This window comes from Patagioenas fasciata, chromosome 1, assembly GCF_037038585.1.
Source record: "Patagioenas fasciata isolate bPatFas1 chromosome 1, bPatFas1.hap1, whole genome shotgun sequence".
In the NCBI taxonomy this organism is placed as follows: Eukaryota; Metazoa; Chordata; class Aves; order Columbiformes; family Columbidae; genus Patagioenas; species Patagioenas fasciata.
Genome location: NC_092520.1, coordinates 149,827,713 through 149,847,357, shown reverse-complemented (window position 1 = coordinate 149,847,357; position 19,645 = coordinate 149,827,713). Strand labels below are relative to the sequence as shown.

The 19,645-nt window shown below is 48.6% G+C and overlaps 1 protein-coding gene across 5 annotated transcripts in view; it reads right to left on the bottom strand.

Annotated features, from left to right (window-relative positions):
- Nucleotides 1-1,075: 1,075 nt before the first annotated feature.
- Nucleotides 1,076-19,645, bottom strand: part of B4GALNT3 (beta-1,4-N-acetyl-galactosaminyltransferase 3) — a 70,716-nt gene continuing 52,146 nt past the window's right edge. For 3 of the 5 annotated variants that reach the window (XM_071817439.1, XM_071817435.1, XM_065853046.2), the window contains 15 exons: nucleotides 19,249-19,349; nucleotides 18,831-18,898; nucleotides 18,227-18,305; nucleotides 17,732-17,798; nucleotides 15,842-15,985; nucleotides 15,317-15,426; nucleotides 14,311-14,411; nucleotides 12,925-13,001; nucleotides 11,103-12,087; nucleotides 9,252-9,550; nucleotides 8,717-8,870; nucleotides 7,793-7,865; nucleotides 7,197-7,350; nucleotides 6,339-6,465; nucleotides 1,076-5,525 (listed from right to left, as the gene is read on the bottom strand). In XM_071817439.1, the coding sequence (XP_071673540.1) occupies nucleotides 5,417-5,525; nucleotides 6,339-6,465; nucleotides 7,197-7,350; nucleotides 7,793-7,865; nucleotides 8,717-8,870; nucleotides 9,252-9,550; nucleotides 11,103-12,087; nucleotides 12,925-13,001; nucleotides 14,311-14,411; nucleotides 15,317-15,426; nucleotides 15,842-15,985; nucleotides 17,732-17,798; nucleotides 18,227-18,305; nucleotides 18,831-18,898; nucleotides 19,249-19,349 (2,648 nt within the window). In that variant the 3' untranslated portion in view covers nucleotides 1,076-5,416. The remainder of the gene's footprint in view (nucleotides 5,526-6,338; nucleotides 6,466-7,196; nucleotides 7,351-7,792; nucleotides 7,866-8,716; nucleotides 8,871-9,251; nucleotides 9,551-11,102; nucleotides 12,088-12,924; nucleotides 13,002-14,310; nucleotides 14,412-15,316; nucleotides 15,427-15,841; nucleotides 15,986-17,731; nucleotides 17,799-18,226; nucleotides 18,306-18,830; nucleotides 18,899-19,248; nucleotides 19,350-19,645) is intronic. The other 2 variants (XM_071817446.1, XM_065853056.2) reach the window with 1 other exon arrangement.

The window sequence follows — 19,645 nt, the reverse complement described above, 5'->3', positions numbered from 1 at the left end:
CTGATGGCAAATGGGGGTGAAGCCTCTGTTATCCTGCTCTCCTCTGGAAAAGTCTTCACTGTAGAGGCAGTTCTAGCCAACACAAAACCACCAGCAAAGGGTTTTCAGCTGGCTGCGTTCATGAAAAAGTAAAAAAACTATGCGTACCTTGTGCAGATCCCAAATCCTGTGACTCACTGCTTCACAGAGCAGGAGGCAAAGCAATTAACACTGATGACTGAATGTAAAGAGAGGAAAGAAAAAAAAAAAAAGGTTCAGCTGAGAAAGAAGCAGTGAGAGGAATTTCATTACCAGATCTTAACTTCAGCATCATCACCTCAGAGACCTGCCAGATTGGGTACGGTGGTGCATGAGGCCTGCCCGAGCAGAGAGGGCTTCCCGTCACCCAGCCCAGGCAAGCAGGAGACCAGCAGCAAGCACACTGGAATGCTTTTCCCCTGTCACCTTTAATAATCATTTCTCATTATAATGGAACGAGACTCATTAGCAACCTTGGCTGCCTTTTTCCCTCTCCATGTCTGACTCCCATTCCTGCCAAGCCTTTTATACTCAGAGGAGGCAGAGTTGAAGGGAAAAAGGGCCAAGTTTGAATTTAATTAAGCAGTTGCTGTGAAAGAGCTGACCTCCCATTTATGTAGGCTGTACCAAGCACTGAGCTCAGGTCTAGGCTCTCACCTGCAGTCTTCTCCAGAAATTGTTCCATACTTGTGAGAGGGACCACTTCATTCTCCACATTCTCTCTCCATGACCACATAGCACTTCTGCTTTGCTGCGACATATATTTATCCAATGGTTCTATCTTGTTTCAAATGATAAACCCAGGAAGACAGGAGAAAAATTGTTTTGTTGCCATCCCCCTTTCTCCAGCCCTAGAGGGGACAGAAACAGATCTCACTCCTGGTTAACCCTGCTCATTGCATCTCTCACCCACCTCTCATGGGCCTGGGCAGAGAGCGACCTGTCTCTCTGGTATTGTCTAAGCTCTCCATTATATGAGGCCACAGGGGCAACATATGGTTTCTAATCCCTGCTGTATGGCGACGCAGGTAGGAGTAATACGAGGACAGAACTGAGCTCTTGTAGGAAGATGATGTATTTATAAAACATGTGGGAGAACCAGTATATCCCCCAGCTCTAACAGAGAGGTGGCCCAAGAGTCGTCTTGAAGGCACGGAGCCACATTAAGGCAGATAATTCAAAGGTACAATTCAGATTTTTAACACAAGGCATCAGTATCTAAAAAACAATCAACTTTAGACATTCGTAGGCAATGAAAAGAGGTGAGATGTTCATATTGGGCAAACATTAAAGACAATGACAAAACAAGTCACATTGTAATTTTCACACAATACATTTCTCTCAGAATAAAAGCCAGCCCTTCTTTGTTCCCTTCACTGGCCAGCAAAACATGCCTCAGCCCTACAATTCACAGTCCTCAAGATGGAGCTGGCATTTGTGGGCAGAGCCCCCTTGCCATGCACCCCACACTTGGGGGCCCAGGTTCCCCAGCCTAGCCACATCCTGCCCCAGAGAAGGTCTCGTCTGCAGCATGGCCCATCATCTCCTCAGCTGTCCCCATCCAGAGAGCTGCCAGAGCAGTTCCCTCCAGCCCACCTCCCTGACGCACAGGAAATCCCGTGCAACCAATTTCCTTCTGCTGTCAAGGCAGGACACAGCCAGGATATAAGTGAAGGCCAGAAACACAGGGCGAACTTCACCGCAAACCCAGACACAGCTTCCTAAAAAATTTCCCGTGACAGAAATGAGATTGACTGTCAGGGGTGTCAGATTCCAAGCTGTGGTGAAGCCAGGTTCTCTCTTGGTCTCCAGCAGCTGTGCCAGATCCAGAGGTGAACCCTCCTTACAGCTGTAGTGCACATTGTGTAACACTATGCTGATCAGGGACCACAGTGACCTGAGCACCACCCTGGATGGCCACATCCTTTGACTGCATGGCTGCCGTACTACCTAATCCTGATGTGCTGCCTGCTCTCCCCTCTTCATAGAGTCATCACAGAATCACAGAATGTCCTGAGTTGGAAGGGACCCACAAGGATCATTGAGTCCAACTCCTGTCCCTGCACATGACAACCCCACAGTTCACACCCTGTGTCTGAGGGCTTGTCCAGTCTCTTCTTGAACACTGTCAGGCTTGGGGCTATGACACCTCCCTGGTGCTCCACCACCCTCTGGGGGAAGAACCTTCTCCTGATACCAAACTTAAACCTCCCCTGGCACATCTTCCTGCCATTCCCTCAGCTTCTGTCACCGGTTGTCATGACTCTGGGGAGAAAAACTTCACGTTGTTTCGGAAGAGCGGCAGCAGCCTCAGAGCAAAGCCTAGTACTGCTCCTGCAAGATTTGCTGCTGGCCAGTAATCCAGGAAGCATGTAGCCCTTTCTCTCCCTACAACCTGCAGCAGTCTCTGAGCATGCAGGCTGGAAGACAGCTTTTGTCCCCATGGTCTCTCTTCAAGCTCCTCCACAGAGGCTGCCAACTAGTGCCAATTAGTACTAATCATGTTTACTAACACAATGCTTAAATACCAACTAAAAAGACACACTGTGCTAGAAAGCGGAGAACATTTGTGATGGTAACTTTGACAGTGGGGATACTGGCCATCAGTAAACTGGACTGACACCCACTAACTCCTTACATCTCAAGCAAGGAGTCCTCACGAGGTAAACAGTTCTGCTTGCCACTGGCTTGGGTTACAAGGTGTGAAGGAAGTAGCACAGTCACAGCTAACGCACAGGGGCGAAATCCTAAAATTCTGCTGGCAGTGCTGGAGTGAGCTCTGCACCCTACTTCCCAGACCACTCTTTGCTCGGTTATTTAGAATCTTTTAAGCCAAGTGAGTTATCTTCTGGATGCCCCTAATTCTTGACAGTGTCTGAAGATGAACGTTCACTGCTAACTTCAGGTGCTGCAGACCACATCTAAGCCAGACATGAAAGCACACGGTACAAATAACCTTTCCTCCCTGTGCATGGCATAAGGGTCGCCACCAAATCCGTCAGCTTTCCATCTACAAAATGGGCATTGTGCCATTCTCTGCTCAATGGGGCCAAACAGCTGGGTCGTCCTAATGCCTCTCTGCATCCCAGCGCTCACCCTCCCCGCCAGCCTCTCCCCATTCCACAGGGATTGCGTGACAGAGCTGGCCCGGACAGGTTGCAGAGGCACAGTCCTGGAGCCTCGGGAGCAGCTCACCTGCACACTCGTGGGGCTATGCCTGTGTTTGAGTGAAGCACAGGCTGCGACATGCACCGAGAGCGTGACTGACACTGCACATTCCAGGCAGAAACAGAGCTTATTGCAAGATTGCATCACATGGCTCAGGCCTCCTAAACTCCTGCAAAATGTTAAAAAAAAGTAATAATAATAGTGTTGACTGTTGTCAGCCTCTTCCCTGTTGCTCCAATTACAGTGTTTCATTTCTTAAGTCTCTACATGGGGAAAATACTTTCCCTCAATAAAAAGACTACTCTGGCTTGAGCAGAAGGCTAAGGCTGCCTCTTCTGAGATATTCAGTGTATCTGCTCTGGAAAAGGTCCTGTGGACTCAGAGAGACAGCCGTTTCTCATCTGCTTCTCACCAGAACTGCACACTGCACAGCAAAACTTTCTCAAATCTGGTTGACTTTTTCTGACTCTATCACCTGCAAGACACGGATGGAGGCAAGCAGATGATTTGACAAGATTTCTATCTCACGTGCTGGAACTTGCGTGTTCTGTTTTCTACTGCAACAGTGGAACTTGATGGACTTGTCAAGCACCACGAAATTAATAATAAATGAATGCCTATTCTGAATTGGCATCCACTCCACCAGCGTAAAAAGCAAACAACTCTAGTACTATGTCAGCATTGCTTGTCGCCTGCATACCTGCATCACTCACTTCTCAACAGCTCCCCACAGAGCTGAGTGCTGTGAGTAGCATCCTACGTCAAGCTCTCCTCTGAAGCTTGAGATCAGTAGCAGCCCTTTCAGCAGGGTACTGGGACAACAAATCTCCAGCGCAAAGCACCAAGTGTGCCGGGATTTCTGGGTTTCTATAGTCCTGTAAAATGCTTACAGGGGTAAAAATATCTTGCCTTGCATTAATGGGAGTTTTAAGGGTTGAGAATTCCCTGTAGTGTCAGGCCGGCTGTGGACAGGGACTCTTTCCACAGTTCCTCAATCAACACCAGCATGGGTCTGCCCATCCTTTTATTCATTTAACCCTCTTCTGTCCTCACTGTTCTTTGCACCCAGCGCAAGTGCCATGGCCAGAGGCCACCTCCCGTGTACCGGGCCAGAGCTCCCAGGGATGTTCCAGAGATGAAGTACCAACAGCTGTGCTGGTTCTTCAGCCAAGAAATGTGGTCTCTACATAAAAGTCAAACTATGACAAGACATAACCATGAGGCCATAACTTATTAAACAATGCTGCATAAATGTACAGGATTTAGAGAGCAGAATACTCTGTCTCCTCTTTTTCAGACAAAATCACAATATTTCAACTAATAAAATATTGCCACTTCTTCCCTGCTAGGTTTTCCCTGATATTGTTAGGACAAACACATGTCTGTCAGATAAGGCTGCAAAGTTCCTCCTGAGATGCCTTGCTAGTTTCTCTGTGTAACCCCTCCACTACCCTCAGGCAGTGGATCAATAATTTAAGTGGAGTTTGAACATCAACTCCCGCCACCTCGCCCAGCTGCAGGCAAATGTGGCTTTCATATGGGAGGTGTACTTGCATCTCCATCCATGGCCCATAATTTGCTGAATATGAGCACAAGTTTTCATAATGACTAAAGTGAAAAGCACAGAGAAACGTCTAAGCACCAGCAGCCTAAAGTGCTTATCAGCTCCTCCACCTCCAGATTGCCCTGGGTCAGCATGTGGGCATGTGGACACATAAGAGTTCAGAGAACTTACTTTGGTTCTCTGTCCCCAAAGGCATGGATGCTGAAGACATGGGGAAGGAGGGGAGATGAGGAGGGTTGTTGGTTTTTTTTCCTCTTTTTTTTCCTTCAAGTATAGAAAGAGAAGCTGTGTTACTATAAATAAACCATTATAGGCTTAGCTGGGACTGGTGTTTGTTTTGCATCATGCCAAGCCTCAACAGGAAATATGGCACCTCTCCCACTGCACCATACGCCAGACTGCACAGCAGGACATACGAGTCTTTCCCTCAGTGACATCTCCCCTGCACGCCTTCTTAAGACACAGATCCCACATCTTGGATGCAATGGCTCACAGGAGAAGCTCCCGCTTCCCCAGCCTGACCATCCCTTCCTCAGCTGTGCCGTCCCATCAGAGGGCTCTGGAGGCAGAGGAAGAGTTTGTGCGCTTGGCTGTGTTGTGCCTCGATGCAGTGCATGTCGAGACGAGATGGTGGATGGCGCTTCCAGGCGGCTTTGGGGTTGAAGGCTACAGTGTCTTCAGCTGGCGCCGGTTCCACATGCCTCGCTTTGAGTGAAACCAGTGGAAAAAGTTTCTCAGAGAGAGACGCTCCACTTCCAGACCCGCCTGCAAGATCCTGGCAGAAAGGAGAAGGGCAGGTTTAGGTAAAACTTGATCACAAAGATACCGAGGGGCCCAACCCCAGGAAATCTCTTTTCAGTTGTCCTGTTGTCAAGAGACTGCAATCAGATTGAAGAGCCCAGAACAGCTCAGAGGCATCTCATATCCATAAGCAGACATCTAATGACACTTGCTGAGTGTTCATAGACCCCTGAGAGTGGGACTGGTCAGGAGCAGGCTGCACAAGCCAGGCTAGGAGGAAAGACAGCTGGCAACATGGGATTGCTGGTGATGTTAGTCTTTTCTGCAGATATCTGACAGAAAAGACAGGGCAGGTCCCAACACCTAGAACTACAAACCAAGAGGCCTAGGATTCGTCCAGCAGATATCCCTCATCATAAACTTCTCAGAAGTTGTAACTGTACCTCATGATCTCTAAATGTCTCTCTGACTGACTCTCTTCTGGGCAATTGCTGTATGTAGTATGGGAAGCCTGAGGGAGCCAAACTGGACCCCATTGTGTGCTACACTGCTTGAAGAAGACAAAATCTTCAAGATCACCAGTGCCTGATCTGTCCATAGACAACCAGCAATGTAGCTGGAAGGCAACCAGGAAACTCCTCTCAGTGGCTGTAGTAGTGTATTTTGGGTCCACTTGCCTACTAGATTTGAGGTCAGGACACACTCAAAGACACTCCTTCACTGACTAAGCTTATGGTGGCACTAGTAACCTCAGTCTCCTCAGATCACCACTCCCCTGGTCCTTGGTCCTCCAGGATCTGATGCATCTCCTCCCACGAGCGCATGAATGTTGACAATGGATGCCTACCTGTCCAGGAGTTCCCAGTCCTCTCCTCCCCAACGGTCCCGAAACTCTTTTGTGTTCATGCCTCCAATCTTGTCCAGGTCAGACTTGTATATGCCCAGGAGACCAAACCCATTCACTTCCCAGTAGCCTGAAGACAACACAAGAGGCATAGGTATGTCAGTGCTTTGAACCACTGATGACTCCAGCATGGCTACTGGAGTGAGACTCACGCTTCTTTTAGCACAATGTTGACACCAGAGAGTCAACTCAGCCCCAACGCAGAGCCAACTGTATTAAAGCTTTGGGAAGTGAGACAGGCTTGCAGACAGACAGCAAGGGCTGTCCTATGGACTTGATAGCAGAGCCTCTCACATCTCCTGTCTGGCAGCATAGTTCCTAATATATCCAGACTGTCCCAACTTCAAAGGGCTGTCCTTATGCTGGGATGGCTCAAGATGGTCACTACTATCTAAAGGAAATCCTACACTCAGATGATGTATGCTACTTTCTTCCCCCTGACTTGGGTTGGTTTCCCCCACTCCCAGGCTACCCGTTCTCCTCAGGACAGGCTGCATCCACTAAGAAAAGAGAGAAATGGAGGAGGGGTTTTCCAAGGTCCTCAAATCCACAGTGAGCCCTAGGAGGTGACCAGGAGGAACATCGTATAAAGGGCTCTACTGGCTCTTTGACCTCAGATTCCACGTACTTGACACTGTTAAACCCCATCCTTTGTCTAATACACTCTCATCTAGTGGCCCTGGAAGCACCTTAAGCTCCAGACCACGACAGCACCAGAGGAACAAACCCAGAGGTTACATGCACTGCCCTTCTCCCGCCATTCCCCAAGGTCTGAGCCAAAGAGGCTCAACTACCTCTTACCGTCAGGCCACTGTGGGGACATGCCGCAGTGCAGCCTCATGACCATGGGTGCGAAGGCCATCTTGCCTTCCACACAGTGCTTCCGTATCGAATCAATGACTCCAGCCGGGAAGTGAATGTGGAGGTCGCAAAGGAAAATGATGCTATGTGGGTCCTAGAACCAACCACACCGGTTGGGAAAAAATAGGTTGACTTTGAGTATGTTTTTCTTGAAGGGAAGGAAGACAGAGATACGGGAGTGAATTAAATAGCCATTTGTTTCTTGATCAGAAATTGAGATCCTAGGGGCTGGCGAAATGGCCATAGAGTGGATGTTCAATGACAGGTATGGAATACTATGACCATCATCTGGCAGAGGCAATATCACAAAACTGCTACTGCTGATAGTCCCAGCAGGTGGGCCAAGAACTGAATGGACCACAAGTTTCCTGGAGTAAGGAGTGAGGCTCTTACTCTAGAGGGACAGGAAACACATCTACTGATCTGACAGGCTATTATTCCCTTCCCTAAAAAAGTGTGTTCAGTAAGAAACGCAAGAGGTAGCACCAGAGACATACTAGAAACCCTCCTGTCCAGCCCAAGTCCCCCAGGCTTACCGTCACAAGGTCTATCCCTGCCTGTAGCCCAGCAGAACGCTCAAAATTTCCCGTCAGCTTCAAGTACTGATAGCTGTGGGTCAGACAGGAAAGAAAAGTTCAGTGCATGCAGTCTGGCAAGTGGTACAGGGCAGGCATCATGCTGCGGAGCTGCCCCTCACCACCACGCACTCTTGCAAGGAGGAAGAAAAGCCTTTGCTATGCAAGTGTGCATGTTCAGGGCTGCTGAACGTCCCAGTGTATTCCAAGGGTCTTCCCACTCTTGCATTAAGGACACAGTCGCTAGCAAAAGTCTTTTCAGCTCTAGTCCAACTCTATCCTAGATCTGTTACTGGGAACCCTTGGCACATAAAGGGAAGGACCAGCAAAGGCTGCTTCAGGTCAGAGTAGAGTGAGACAGACAGCTGTTCCAGCAAGTGGAGTCTCCAGAGGTCTCTGTGCTCTCTGTCCCATTTCTCACAGCTTTCCTGTCTTTTCTGTCCTCCCCCTGCCCCATCACTGCAAGACTTGCTTCGTGTCCTCTCTTGCAAGCTTGAACCAAAGCCAAGAGAAAAGAGATGCATCTGAATGGATGACTGCAATAGGCCTTGCCTTGCATTGTTATAACACTATTATATGCAGTATACATATATGTACATTAGAACACCAACTAGATAACACTCTCAGACACATGGTGTGAACTGTGGGGTAGTCCTGTGCAGGGACAGGAATTGGACTTGGTGATCCTTGTGGGTGTCTTCCAACTCAGGATATTCCATGATTATCTATGATTATCTATGATTCTATGATATGCACATATAAGTGCAAGGTGTGGTTTCCAGCTGCAGGAGGCTGTGGCTGGTCAGTACACAGAGGCTGGCAGACGTGCTGTGTTTGCAGGCATATGCCCGTGAGTGGTTTTGTGTGACCAGGCGGTCCTCTCACCTGTGCAAGGTAGACCTTTTCAGAGCCTTCTCTACATCCATGTCGTCGCTGCTGTAGTCCGTGATGATGATGTTGAAGTACGGATCCTTAGTGACTCGGAACAGCTCCTCCATGTCAGAGATGAACTGCAGCACCCAGCGTGCCTGGTTTTTCACTGGTTGTATTGCAAGAGGGAGAGAACCAAAGCAAAACTGATTTCAAAGATAGCATGGCTTCTCAACAGGTAAGGCTCCTTACCTCCCCTTAAGCCCCGCTAACCTTGCAGGGATGCTGAAATAGGCCCAGTCTGAAAACCTGGACCAAAGAGCCCAGGAATCAGCGTGGGTTCTTTCCCAGAGTGTGACGGGAGTTTTCTTTGAACTTACATTCTATAAGAGTCATATTTCTGAGGGGATTTAATCTGGAGAGAACAGAAATGGGAAGTGACCCAAACGAAACAGTTGAGGCTGGCCCAGACCCACTGTTCAGGACTACCCTCATGGGAAGTGCCCATCGTGCCACCCCTGGATGTCCCGGGAAGGCAGGTCCCCCTTACCTGGCACCACGAAGTGAACCACAGCACGGTGGTTCCAGGAAAAGCCCTGGGGCCAGCACAGCTCTGGCTCGTTCACCACAGACATCAGGTGCCGCTGGCGACCCCACGCCAGGTTCCTCATCTTCCTCTCCTCCTCCTCATCCCTGCCAACGCCCTGCCAGCCCCGTGCAAAGACGTACTCGGAGAAGCGGACGAGCCGCTTTCCCTGCTCCAGCAGCTCCAGCTCCAGCAGGTAGCGGCTGCCTCGCATGCGGTCCTGGCGTTTCTCCACATTCACGATACGCTGCAGCTGGAACCGCCTGCAGGAGATACAGCTGGGGTGGGCACGTCCCCCATACACCAGCCATCTCTCTCCCACCTCCAGCCTGGTCAGCTCTGCCAGGCTCTTTTCTCCTGGCTAACACAAACCTTTTTGTCCCCAGCTTCCCCCTTGCTTTGCTGCACCACTTCCAAAATCCCCTGGGAAGGTCTAGCACCTGTTTCCTAAATCCACAAGCATGTGGGATTAGATCTGGGATTCCAGCCAAGAGAAAATAGTTGGCAAGGGAAATGAAATAAAGGTGACACAGAAAATAACAAATGTGTCTGAATGATTGTAGGGCTGGTAATAACGAGTGTATTCAACACCTCCTACAACAATCTTGGCACAAGGAGCATGTTTGGGTTAGTGAAGTTGGTTGACGACAGCTCACCAGCCAATACTATGGAGTAGGACTGAGTGATCATACAGTAAAAACTGGAGTGAGCTGTAGGTTCAGAATGGCTGAAACAGGATGAAATCCCTTCTGGATCATAACAAGAGTTTCTGCTATAAAATGGATGCTCATCAGTTAAAAATGCAGAGAAAAGGCTGTGTGTACTGATCAGTTAAACCGTGACTGTGATGGATGTGACCCTGAAAAAATAAATGCTATCTTCAGATGTGGCTTTAGAGCTACTTCCAGTAGGGATTGGGAACTACTAACACCATTCTGTCAGACATTCAGGATACCGGTCACTTATGTACAGGAAATTAAGCCAAACTAAAACCTGTACAGAGAAGGACAGATAAAATCATGGAAATAGAGGCCCACTCAACAGAAGGGTCAGGAGTTGGATTGTTTGGCTTACAGAGGCTCAGAGAAGGTACGTCTGTTTGCCAGAAAGGCAATCAAGATGGTAAGTCTTAAGAAGAAAAAGAACCATATCAAGACCATATAAAAACAGAGTACCAGATCTCCAGTAGGTCACCAGAGAAATGAGGAGCTCAAACATCTTCCCAAATCAGTACTAGGATTTAGAAATCCAGCTAGTTTTAAAACGGAGGAGCACACATTCAGATAACAGTGTAGGGTACTTGGTTGTCTCTGAGATCAGTGTACCAAGCCACATTATCTGATAGGTCCCTTCTGGTCCTCTGTCCTAAATGATTCACAAATTGAGATGTGGCAGCTATCAAACCACAAGCACAAGGAGTTCCAGTCCTACTTCATATCAGCAGGGTTTCTTAACCTTCAGCTGGTAAAATGCTCCTTTGTGCTCTCAATACCTACACTGTGCAAGGAGGAAGCCAGCAAAAGGCCAGTGATGCCAGCTGGATGGAAACCTTCGGTCTTTCATGTTTACTGCTACCAGCTATTTGAGGGCAATATTCAGTCCCCAGACACGCTTTGGTGTCCAACAATTCCCATTCCTCAACCAACAGAGGTATTTGAACCTCGGTTTTTACACAGATTCCTTACCTGAAGTCTTATTTCCTACACCCAGTTTAGCCTCTGATTCCCACTAGCTCCTGACATGACAGGTATTCCCTGTGCAGCACGGTACACCACCTCCAGGACACTGTCCCTTCATTTTTACACCGTGTCTTACCCTTTACTTCTCTGGTTGAGTTTCCTCAGGAAGACCCGTGTGACTTCCAGGGCCTCACTTTCTCTTAGCAGCAAGTTCCCTGACGTGTTGCATTTAAGGTCAATCCAGTCTGTGCGCAGCATATGGAAGTCCAGGTTGCTCATGGTGAAGGTCTGCTCCCAGTTCACTGCCTGGTCAAACACTGGTACGTAATCAAAATCTTCCTCATCTTCCTCCTCTGGCTCCCCATCTACCTCTTCTTCTTCCTCTTCTGCTGCCATAGGTCCAGACTTGCCCTTCACAGGAGATGCTACCTGTGCCTCTTCCTCGTCCGTGACCCCATCGTTGGCCACCTTTTGCTCAGCAATGTTGGACTCCACTTGGTTCAACCACTGAGGCAGCCCAGCGCTCACAGCATTTCTGCCAGCCCTGCCAGAGACTGGGCCTCCTCTCCTGGCTGGCATGGTGACTGCTGGCTTCAGCCCATCCTTAGCAGTGCTGAGGTCTCCTTGAGGTCTCACCCCTTTGGGAATTGTCACCCCTGAGTCCCTGAGGTGACCAAGAGGCTGCTGCTGCTTTTGAGACATGGTCCTGAAAGGAGGGTTTGCCGTTTTGACTGGTGCTCTTCCTTGGACAGCCCTGACGTGCTGCGGAGGACTCCTGGAGTTGTCTTTGACACCAGCTTTTAAACGGGGTCTCTTCACTATTGGGTTCCCCTCTAGGCCAGCCTGGCTTTGGTTGGCAGGGGCCACTGTGGCTGATTTAACACCAGACCTCTTGGTCCTCCTCCTCTGTGGCCTCATTCCTATGTTATCATCCATCACTGAGAGGAGCCGACGATGCTCCCGGAGGGAATAGTCCTCAGGGACATTATCGATGCCGACCGTGCTGCTGGGAGTGTTGCCTGCCAGCTCTGCTCTCCCCATGCTGGGGTGCTCAGGGTGGCTAGTACTCTCCAGATCCTGCTCCACGTACTGCAGATCATCCAAATGCCCCTCCTGGGAGCCTGCAGGAGTAATCACAGTTACACCTCTGCCACCCTCCTGCTGCCTTCCCTGTACTGTCCCAGGCACCTGCCTTGCCAGGGGTAGCTACTTCTCACCTCAGGTTGTACCAGGGGGAGGTTTAGATTGGACATTGGAAAAAAATTCTTCACATAAAGGGTTGTCAGGCATTGGAACAGGCTGCCCAGGGAAGTGGTTCAGTCACCATCCCTGGAGGTGTATAGAAGATGTTTAGATGAGGTTCTTAGGCATATTGTTTAGTGCCAGATTTAGGTTATGGTTGGACTCGATGATCTTAAGGGTCTCTTCCAACCAAAATTTTTTTATTACTCTATAATTCATCTCAGTGTTGTGCCTCCTGCTCAGACAGACAGGGATGCTCTCACATAGAGGAGCCATGCTCTTGTTGGTACCAACCTCCTCAGCATCTCTTAGCCAGCTTCGCCAAAGGCTGTGGCAGGGTCTGGCGTTGCCTTTGGCTGTTGGTCTGGTCATAGCTTTGCAGGACAGGTGTGAGCATAGGGTGCCACACTGCACATCTTTGGCTCTGTCCCTTCTGCCCACATTTTTGCTGGAATTGCACCTCAGCTAAGCTGCGGGCCTGAGAGGTGGTTGACATGTTGTCCACTACAGCCCATTGTTTGGTGACCTCTCAACCTGCCCTTAAGAGAAGGGAAAGTGGCAGCAAAAATCTCCTCCCAGCCACAGCAGCATGGTAGGGAAGGGCTGTGACTTGCTTGGTTCAGAAAGTCAACAGTTTCTTTCAGCTGATCCTGGAAGATCACACACAAAAGTAATACATAAAAGGATCCTCTGGGCTCTGACATTAGGGACCCTACCTGGTTGCTCTGTCTTTTCTCCAGAGTCCCAGTTCTTCTCTGGCCGATCCATTTTCATGTACTTGTAGAATCCAAATCTGCAGAGGGAAGGGCAAAACTCAAGTTTGATGAAAGTCACTTTACCCTCTCAAATTAATTATGGCCACTGCCACAGAAGTGACAGTCCATTACTCTGATTACATCTGCCCAGTATCTCTAGATCCCCCTTTCTCAACAAGTCATAGACTACCATCATTCCTATCTTTCAAATCTTTGGGCAATCAAATCTTACTCTGCACTGTCAAAGACATCACCTTTCCTTGCTTATCATCCTAGTCTCTCAGACATTTTCTCATAAGCACAAGAGGAAATCCCAATACAAGTACCTTGAAATACTCCTGTAGCCTCCCTTAAACTGCCCCTTAAAGCTCACTTATGATGTAGTGCTCACAAACGCAAGTCATCATGCTGCAAAAGCGGCTCAGGTAGGTAATTGCAATGATCTTCCTCTCTCCTCTCTCACACCACGCTATGTGATGTCTGTGTGCTGTCCTCATATGTCTGTGGTTCAAGCTTTTGGAAGGGATTTCCCTCCATGTTTCCCTCCATGTGTGCTTGATGCCAAGCAAAAATGGGCTCCCAGTTCCCAAATGTTGTCACAATACAAATGAATTGTCAAAGCAATAAACCTGGGTGGCACCTTCCAGCCCATGGCAGCCACCTTCTCCACCCTTTGCTATGAATCCCAGGCCCAGCAGTCCTCTCCCAAACCTACAGTACAATCTGTTGTTCCAGTCCTCACAATAGTTTTGTAGGGAGGAAGAAGATCTTGAGCACAGGGAGGCTACCACCAGTTATCTCACAGGAAAACTGACTCTCCTTATCCTGCAAAAATGTCCTCCCGAATGGAGGAAGGTCCTCACACAAGGTGTCTGCCTGTGACAGGGGGAACCTTGGAAGTGGCGGCTCCCTTGCAGGGCCACGGCTGGGAGTCAAACACTGGTGAAGACAAATGACATGCATTTATTCCCCTGGAGAGACGCCTGGTGGTAAGCATGGTTTGGCTTTCACAGCGACAGCCATCAGGAGGCTCCAGCTGCTGGCAGGCTAAGTTTGCTGGAAATGCATTCCCTGATGTAGTGGAACAAACATGCTCTGACCCAGCTTCTGGGTTAATAGAGCAAGAAGAGCAGCAGTGGTTTCCCCTTGAGACCTAAACGTATTTTCACTTAAAGGGAGCATAGGTTATTGAAAGGAACTACAAACGCTTTCATGTTTTGTAAGACTTAGGGGATCTTTAAGAATTAAGAGAGTCCTACAGAAATGAATATGAAATTCCACCCCAATTCCAACCTTCAAACCATCTCCTTCCTCCCTGCTAGTAAATCTGCATCTGCAGCATCCTACCTTTCCAAGTAATAAGGGTTCTCCTGATAGAAACATTTGTTGTCTTTCTCCATGTGGCTCAGGCGGCTGTAATCATTTGGGTAAACAAAGGATAAATGAACCTGGAAAAAAAGGAGGAAAATAAAGTAAAATCCTCATAAATGCCAGATATCGATCACCACGTGACCCAGGCATGGATGTAGGGTGACCAGCCCTTTTGAGAGGGAGCAGGGGTTGCTCACTAACTATTTGCATCTCCAAGGCACCCGGTAGCAGGTTGTGTGCACAGAAAACAGAAGGAAACGTGCTGGGATGTGTGTAGGGGTATGCTTTTTTCTCTCTCTTAGCATCTGTCCCTCCATCTCTGTGTATTTAAGTCCTATAACAGAGTGGGAACTAGCTGTGAGAGAGGTGGGCAAGTCCTCCTGAAGAGATGCAGGGGATCAAAAACTCTGTGGGGACACCTCCAGGCAAGGCTGAAAGAGCTGGGACTGCCCAGGATTCAAGTGCCCCAGGGAGTGTAGGTTTGCCCTAGCATCCAGCGAGGGCAAATCGTGCTGGTGACCTGTCCCCAGCAGATCTCAGAGTCTGCTCTGCTATGCAGGGGATTAATCCCTGCTATACTGCATGCCCCACAAATGTGAGATCCCCTTGAAGACCAGTTTTAAACTTGTCAGGGGATTTAGTAGTCCACATGGAATACAGTTCATCCCATGGAGAAAAAAATCCTCAGCCATTGTGAGGGTCTGTGTGAAGGCAAGCTCAGCTCTTTGGTTTGAGGTCCGAGTGGCTCTGTAAGACACACACACTTGTGCCACAGTGAGATCTGTGAGCGGTGCGTAGCGCCCATCTCCCTTTTCTTGTTGTTGCCCTTTCGTGTGTACTGGGATGCACAGACCTGATCAGCAGATGGTCAAATCTGCCCAGGAGCTTCAGATCAGTGAAGAGGCCCCAGAGGTTAATGGGGTCTCCCTCATTCCTCCTTGTATTCCCCTGGGCAAGTATTTGCTCAAGGAGTAAAACTTACAAACTGGAGTCCCTGGTAGCGCTGCAGAGGGAATCCATTCACCAGGTAGCTGGGCTTGTACTGGCAATCTGGTAAGGCTCGGCGCACACGAGACTTGCTGAGCAGAGGCACTAAGAAGAAGAAACATGTAGGCAAGTGTTGCTGGAGAAGCTCTGCTGAATCTATGCACCATCTTAGCTACTTCTGTGCCTGGTTTCTATTTATCCATGTAAAATACTAACAGACACACAAAGCAAACTGCCTGGTGCAGCATCACCCTTTTACATTGCTCTACAGAACTTACACTAAAATATTATGCCCGTGGATGTAATACGAGCTGGATGACAAGAAAGATGAGCTGGGTTTGGTTCATGCTTTGTGTCCTGCAGTGACTGATATTGTTTGCTGCCCTTCTCCTCTGCACTGAGGACAAAAAAGCGTGGCTCTTGCTAACAACGGCACAGGAGGACAATCTTTCTCAGCTGTGCTATCGCACGTGCTTTGACAGGCTGCAGCAACCTCCTTCAATGGCTTTGCAAGTCTTACCTTTGTAAAGAGTGTCCCGGGGATCAGGCTTGAGCATGTCAGCGGGGTGTGCCCTGCTGCCTGCATTGTCAGCAGGCCGGCTCGGGTGGCTGGCCAAGGTCTGCGGGATGTGCCCAATCTCATCCATCTTTAACAGTGTCTCATCTAGAAACCAGAGAGAGAACGGAAGTGGGAAGAAGGGCTAGTTCATTCCTTGTCCCAAAAAAATGCCCTTTCTCAGAGTCAGCCGTTTCTAAATGGCATTGAATTCATGACAGCTATGCTGTCTCTGTCGTAGCAATGCCTAAATGGTGCTGATCAGGAGCTTCACTGCAAAGACATCGTGGGAAGGAAAGGCTTTGACTCAGAAAGCTGGAAATAGAGACACTGTGGGGTAGGAACGTGGCTATCACTGAAAGCAAACAAACACAGTGATGAGTAATGGATGAAAATGACCTCCTGCCTTTCACACACTAGCAGTGGTGAGCTGAAGAAGCCCCATGCTGGCAGGAATTACTGGACATATCTGAATTATTAGCATTAAATTTATTTTAAAAGGAGATAAAAAAAGATGAAAGGGAGGAGAAACTTGAGGAGCAGAACTTTCTCCTGTGCTGGAAAAGGAGCAGGACCCTGGAGTCAGGCCTTCAGTGGCTGAGGAGGATGATGCTCCAGCAAGGGAATGGAGACCCACAGTAAGCCAGGAGCAAAGGGAAGCTTAAATTTAAGACTGGATATTGGTTGTGTTTTGTCTTGCGTGCTGAATGTCCCTGTATGTCTTACTCTGAGATGAGGGGAATTGAATAAATACCCAGGAGGGAAAGGTAACATGCTGACAAGGGCACTGGGGTTACTGTTAGCAACTTTTGGGTACTGAACATGAGAACCCCGAAGGAATGGGATGACATGATAGAGCCAAAGGCTGATATGGAAGAAGGAAACACTGTATGGGCAGAAGGTGCCAGATAAATATGAGACTGCAGAACTGTGCGCAACCATGAAGGGATCTTCTAGGATGTGAGTCTTCCCTTCTACAGGGAATTAATACGAAGAAAGCAGAAGGAAAAAAGATGGGGATAGAAGACTTAATGGAAAGCCTAGTTCTGGACAAATGGCAGGTTCCAGAAAATACAGCAGCAGGTTGCGATCCAAGACACAGCCAACAGATGCCTCAGTTACACCAGGGAGTCCTCCGTGGGAAAAAGTGTTTACATGGAAGAAAGCCCAGAGATGTTGGAAGGTAACAGTGGAAGATACAGAAAGGGGGAACACTGGCAGAGGAAAGAGATGCTGACAACGCCAGGTAAGGGTAAACAGGACTAAGGAGCTCCTTAATTGATAAAGGTATCACTCAATGGGCCAAGAAGGGTTTACAAAACAGAATGGACTGGGCTGATGAGCTTGCTGCAACCCAGCATCAACTTGAAGAGCCTGGAGGCTGATACAGAAGGAAGCAGCATCCTCCAATGTCACTGGTGTTTCCCATTGTGTCCAGCACCCAGAGTGAAATCCCCTGGAAGTGCTACAGTGGCCCCTTCTCCCTGGTCATGTCCAGCTGCCAGCGCACCCTCATGTCCCCACTAGCTCTCTGCAGGCAACCTCGGTCCTGTGTTGCTCTCACCTCTGGAATAGTTCTCACCCTTGTAGACTCTCCTTTCTGCCTTTCCTCACTGCCTTTAGATATCCCTGAAATAATGTTCCAGTCCTACTTCCAGTTCACCTATATTTAATAATGACCTGTTATTTAATAATGGACCTCTTGTCCTGAGGTGTCTCTCCTGTACTTCCTCCGTGTAATAATCTGTATGCATGGAATTTGGCTGGCTAGACTATGATTTATGACAAAACACCCCTGATACATTTTGGAAGAATGAGGAGGTACTTGGGGAAACCTGTGGTGAAGATACTTACTAGCAAAAAGGGAGAGGTATTGGGAGTCAATGACTTTGAACTTCGCTTCTGGGTCATTCAGTCTCCACTGGAACAGAGAAACACATGAAAATGAAAGTGCTTATGGAGTTAACCAAGCCTGAACAGAAGGAATAGGCACAAGATGGTTTTTTCACCAGATGGGCTCACAGCTTCCTCTTTCTCCTTACTATGATGGAGTTTACCTAACAGCAGAAGACTGGGAATAAGCTGAGATCCCACGGAACACATCCAAAGCAGGAAAAGACAAGGAGCTGTAACAGAGATTAGAGAGGGCAGAACTATCCCAAGCAAGCAAAGAATCCTGACATGTAGCCAGGACTATCCCGCAGAGAAGTAGGTAAGGGCTCTGGGAGGGATTAGATACATCTCATGCAAAGAGGAGCTGGAGCCTGGGAAAGGAGGCCAGTTATTACAGATGTCATTCCTGAGCTCTGTGGGGACACATACGCAGCACGGCCATTTGCATGGACTCACCGCTACTTCCACATGGTCTGTTCCTCTGTCATCCTGCTTGTGCAGCACCTCAAAATAGTACCTGCCTGAAGCTGACAACCTGTGAAGAAAAATGTACCTGTCACCAAGAGCATTAAGGAATATGTCTTAGTTTGTCAGCAGACAATGAGTGGAGAGCAACCACACCCATGAAACAACCTGATTCTCAGGGTAAGCAGGGCTAGGACTGCCAAGAAAATCCAGATGCTGACAGTGAGATAGGTAGCTTCACTTGTGCACCTGGAGCACACCATACCCTTCTCAGTGAATTTTGAATAAATCCCTTTCTGTCTTGCCTGCTGGGTTTTGGCACCTGGGAAACCTACCCAGTTCCAGGGCAGAAAGGTAGGGAGGAGCCTACCTTATCAAGGAGCCTGGATCTGCTGGTGGCTACTTCCTCCAGGGAAGAAAATTGCAGTGTTGCAATTGTGCAGTAAATCAGCAAAGCAACTGGCACAAGCGTGGATGTGTCACTTTAGCTTTGGTGATATCCCAGAGTAATCCCTTTCTCTATATTGCTAATTGTCCATATGATTTCCTGGCCGTGTACAGAGGTGACTGGGAGCGAGACGCTCCGCTCACTCACCTCACCATCTTTGACTGCTGGCTGTAAAATTTTCCAAACTCCCCTGGCGCGGTCCACTCCTTTCCTGTCTGTGAAGACACAGAAAACAGTCTAGTTAATATGAGTTTCTTCCCTTGTTACTGCACTTGAAGTGATGAAGAGGGAAAACTGAGCTACTCCTCCTGGTAAGTTGTTTGTGAGATCCACAACCTGTGGACAGATTTAAGTCCCTCAGTCATGAACATGGGGCTCCCAATAGCACTGCCAATATGTAACTGGCTTAAGGTATGTCATGTCATACCCGTCTGTGTTAGTGGTGTCTGTAGCTGGGCAGGAAAACAGACTTGGGAGTCCAGGGAAGTGTGTAAGATAGGAAGGCCTCCATCCCCACAGAAACATCAAAGCCTTGATGGAAGAAGCCATGCAGCAAGCACTGTACCTTGCCTACACTGGCCAGCAGCTGGAGACCAGAGGTCTTTTCATCTGGACTCAGCCAGAACTCAGCATTGTCATCCGCAGCAATGGCAAACTGAAACTCCCCTGTCGAGAGATGGAGGGAGTAAGTAGGGCTCTGGGGTAAAGGCTTGTGCACAGAATGGATTCTGCTACTCTAAAATGCTGTCTTTGTGCTTTTTGCTGGTGACACTATATTTTTCTTTTTGATATTACCAACCCCATCCCTTTGAACCTCTGTGAATTCTAACTCTGCTGTAATTGAAAACAAAATTTTACAGATGCAACTGGTTCACTATCCATCCTGCACTGGCTTCACCTAACTTGGAAAGCTAAGAAGTCCATGCAAAGCCTCCCTGCCTCCCATTTTGTTTCCAGAGCAA